Raw genomic sequence first — 3,933 nt, 5'->3', positions numbered from 1 at the left:
ATATATATATATATATATATATATATATATATATATATATATATATATATATATATTATATATATATATGTTATAAATATATGTATATAAATATATACGTATATATAAATATAAATATAATATATAGATTTGTGTGGAATAATTTATAATATATAAATTTATATTCTGCGTTGCAAAACTACTCGAAATACTTCAAATATATAAATCGAAGAATATTTTTTTATTTGTACATTTGAAGGCAAAGTCTGCTTTTATGTAAATTCCCTTTTCTAGTCTTCAGTTTCTACCAAACAAGCAAATACTTTTATATTTATTTGATTAAAAATATCATTGTTGCATAAAGTAAATTAAATTGTTTAAATATGTTTTTATGTGCAATATATTTACTTAGCAAATACACTCCAACTTCGCTGCCTGCAGTGTCTATTCAGGTGTACGTACACCTGAAAACGCAGTACATACACCCAAATGCATTTGCATGCGAATTCATTTTTCGTTTTTTTCTCCGCCTCAAAACAAAGTCAAAAAGAATTATTTAAAACCGCCGCGCTTGAGGTGTACATACAGCTCTTCAACTCCTGCTGGGGGCCCTTGGGGGGCCCCACACAAGCTCAGAAAACCCCGAGAAGCCCCTTAGTGGCCCCGCCAAAGGGGGGCCCCTAGGGGCCCCTGGGGCCCCCCGGGGGCCCCCTCCAGCCTCTCCTGTGTGGGCCCCCCTTTGGGATTGAGGGGCCCCCCGGGGGGCCCCCGGGGGCCCCGGGGGGCCCCCGGGGCCCCCGGGAGTGAAGGGCTGGTGCTTTGAGCTGTAGATACACCGCAAATGCATGCACTGAGGGCTACTGGGCGCGGAGAGTTTGGGTTTGGAAAGAAGTGGAAAGAAGAGTTTAGAGTTTTGGAGTTTTACTTCAAAAACGAATTGAAGTTGGAGGACTTGGGGATTTATTAGTGGAGTTTGAGGGCTGCTGGCGTGCGGCTCCAGGGCTTGGCGCTTCATATAATGCAGAAGTCCCATTTGGAGAAATGGAATTCAAAATAACTCAAAATGGAGAATTAATTTCCACATTGGACTTAAATTCGAATTAATTTCCACATTGGAATTAAATTTAATTTCCACATTGGACTTAAATTGCACTTCGAGAAACTTTTGGAAGCGACTTGCACGCAAGCGCGCGGCGCCTTCTTCTGGGGTGTACGTACACCCGAACCTGCGCGGCGCGGGCGTCCGCACGCCCGCAGCTGCGCGGTGTACGTACACCCGAAGCTGCACGGCTTTCCGTGCAGCAGTTCGCAGCCAAATGCGCAGCCAAGACTTACCTTCGAAGACAAATAGAGTTCAGAAGAGTTTTATTTGTTGACTTTTCTCCAACAACACAAATCTACTACTGCATCAAAGGCAAAAAAGCCAAAAAGATTCTTTGCATGCATTTAAAGCTTTCCAAAGCGCCTCACGGGGTGTCTGTACACCCCAGCTCCCTCCCCCTCCCCCTTCCCGCGCTGCTCTCTGCATGCAGCCCCGCAGCAGCGGGAAGAACGCCGTTTGCTGCTTCTACTTCCATTCCTTGGCTGCTGCTGCTCAGCAGCACCGCTTTCTGCTGCTGCTGCTGCTGCTGCTGCTGCTGCTCGGCCTCCTTGCTGCAGCCCGCCTGCGCGCCGTTCGCGCCGCCCTCTGCCTTCTTCTCCGCTGCAGCAGCAGCAGCAGCTGCTGCTGCTGCTGCTTCGGCAGCGGCAGCAGGGGGCCCTGCGAAGAAGGCGGCGGCGACAGTGGGGGCCGCAGCAGCAGTTGCTGCTGCTGCTGCTGCTGCTGCTGCTGCAGGCAGCAGCTTTGCGTCGCGCAGTGCGTCAGCTTCTGCGGCCTCCGTTTTCGAGTTGCTGCTGCTGTCGGCCTGCAGCAGCGGCAGCCCCAAGTCCTTTGCTGCAGCTCGTTTCCTCTTCATGCATGCGCCGCCGCTGAGAGCCAGAGCGGCGCTGCTGCTGCTGCTGCTGCTGCTGCTGCTGCTGCTGCTGCTGCTGCTGGGCGGCTTCAGGCCCATCAGGCGGCAGGCCTCCGCGGCGGTGAGCCCCGCGGCGGCGAGCGCGGGGGCCCCCGCGGCGAGGGCGGGGCCCCCCGCGCTGCTGCTGCTGCTGCTGCTGCTGCTGCTGCTGCTGCTGCTGTTTCTGTGGGTCCGCTCGTCGAAGGACTGTCTTGCTGCTATCGCCATCAGTCTTGCTGCTTCTGCTCCGAACTTTTTGTTGCTGAAGGACTTATAATTCTGTCTTCCATTTTCGCACCAGAAGGCCACCCAGCTGTTGCGGTCTTTGGCGAAGCGGACTCCGGGCATGGGGGCGGTGTTCACGTGTGCTGCTGCTGCTGCTGCTGCTGCTGCTGCTGCTGCTGCTGCTGGCCCCTGCGCAGCAGCACAGCCTCCACCCGCAGCAGCAGACGCGTAGCCCGACAGCTTCGACCTTTTCCGCGGCAGCGGGGCTTCCTCTGCATGCAGCGGGTGGGGGCGGTGTTCACGTGTGCTGCTGCTGCTGCTGCTGCTGCTGCTGCTGCTGCTGCTGCTGGCCCCTGCGCAGCAGCACAGCCTCCACCCGCAGCAGCAGACGCGTAGCCCGACAGCTTCGACCTTTTCCGCGGCAGCGGGGCTTCCTCTGCATGCAGCGGCAGCAGCGCGCAGGACTCCGCGTCCAGCACTTGCTGCTGCTGCTGCTGCTGCTGCTGCTGCTGCAGCTGCTGCTGCGCGGCCCCGGAAGGGTCCAGCAGCGGCAACGAGCCGCCCCAGTCCGCCGCTGCTGCTGCTGCTGCTGCTGCTCCCAGCAGCTGGCTGCTGCTCTCGCTGCTGCATGCAGAGAGGGCCCCCGGGGGCCCCTCGGGGCCCCAGGAGTTCAGCTTCTTCAGCACTTTTGCTGCTTGTGCTGCAGCACTTGTGTCTCCAACTTGTCTTGACAATAAATCCATTAAAGACAAAAGACAAGCAGCAGGGGCCTCCTGTTCGCCGGCCAGCATGCATGCAGCAACTTCGCTGGCGCTCAGCAGCGGAGAGTCTGCTGCTGCTGCTGCTGCTGCTGCTGAGGACCCTGCTGCTGCTGCTGCTGCGGGGCTCGCCGCTGCTGCTGCTGTCGACGGCAGCGCCAAAGTGGCAGCAGCAGCAGCAGCAGCAGACAAGGGGGAGTACCCCTGCTTCGAGGGCAGCAGCAAAGGGTCGGGGGGCCCCCCGAGGGCCCACGAGATGTTTCTCTGGGCCTCTTGAATTTGCTGCTGCACTTGCTGCACCCCCCGCAGCAGCTGCTCCAGTTCTGCTGCTAGTTTCTGCAGAGAGTGGAGCGACAAGCTGCTGCTGCTGCTGCTGCTGCTGCTGCTGCTGCTGCTGGGGCGGCGGTTTACACTGGCGCTGCGAGCTTCCAGAGGTCCCAGGCGCAGCTAAGGCTGCTGCCTTCCGTTTTGTGAGCAGCAGCAAACTGCCAGGCCTTGTCTGCTGCCTCCAGGGCTGCTGCTTCTTGCTGCTGCTGCTGCTGCTGCTGCTGCATGGTGGCTGCGGGAAGAGCTGCGGGGGAGGGGGGGGGGCTGCAGCAGCAGCAACGCGAGCAGCTGCAAGGACCGCTGCAGCAGCACATAGCAGCAGCAGCAGCAGCAGCAGCAGCAGCTGTGAGGCCCGCGGGGCTCTTTAAATAAGTTGAGAATGGGGAAAAGAAGTGGGAAGCAAAAGGGGGCCCCTCAGGGGGAAAGAAGCAGCAAAAGGGGAGCAGCAGAGAGTCGCGGGCAGCAGCAGCAGCAGCAGCAGCAGCAGCAGCAGCAGCAACATGGCGCAGGGGGCCCCGGGGAGCTACAGAGGTCGACGGAAAGGCAATAAAGAATTAAAGTGGATTAAATAGTGTTAATTAAATAATTAAAAAAGGTTTTAAAGAGTTTGGCAGCAGCAGAGAGGCCCCTGCTGCTGCGGCGGTCAGGCAGCA

At 56.5% G+C, this 3,933-nt stretch overlaps 1 protein-coding gene across 1 annotated transcript; it reads right to left on the bottom strand.

The window, feature by feature from the left end:
- Positions 1-1,445: 1,445 nt before the first annotated feature.
- On the bottom strand, positions 1,446-3,507 carry ENH_00056330 (hypothetical protein, conserved; the record flags this gene model as incomplete). The annotated part of the gene is made up of 3 exons (XM_013581664.1): positions 1,446-2,384; positions 2,498-3,289; positions 3,367-3,507. 3 exons carry the CDS (start codon positions 3,505-3,507, stop codon positions 1,446-1,448), a joined length of 1,872 nt encoding a protein of 623 aa, XP_013437118.1.
- Between the last annotated feature and the right edge of the window lie 426 nt (positions 3,508-3,933).

The sequence above is a fragment of the Eimeria necatrix genome, genomic scaffold (genome assembly GCF_000499385.1).
Source record: "Eimeria necatrix Houghton genomic scaffold, Enh_scaff467, whole genome shotgun sequence".
NCBI lineage: Eukaryota > Apicomplexa > Conoidasida > Eucoccidiorida > Eimeriidae > Eimeria > Eimeria necatrix.
Note: the sequence above shows the minus strand (reverse complement) of the source record. Positions and strands in the feature narration are given on the sequence as shown.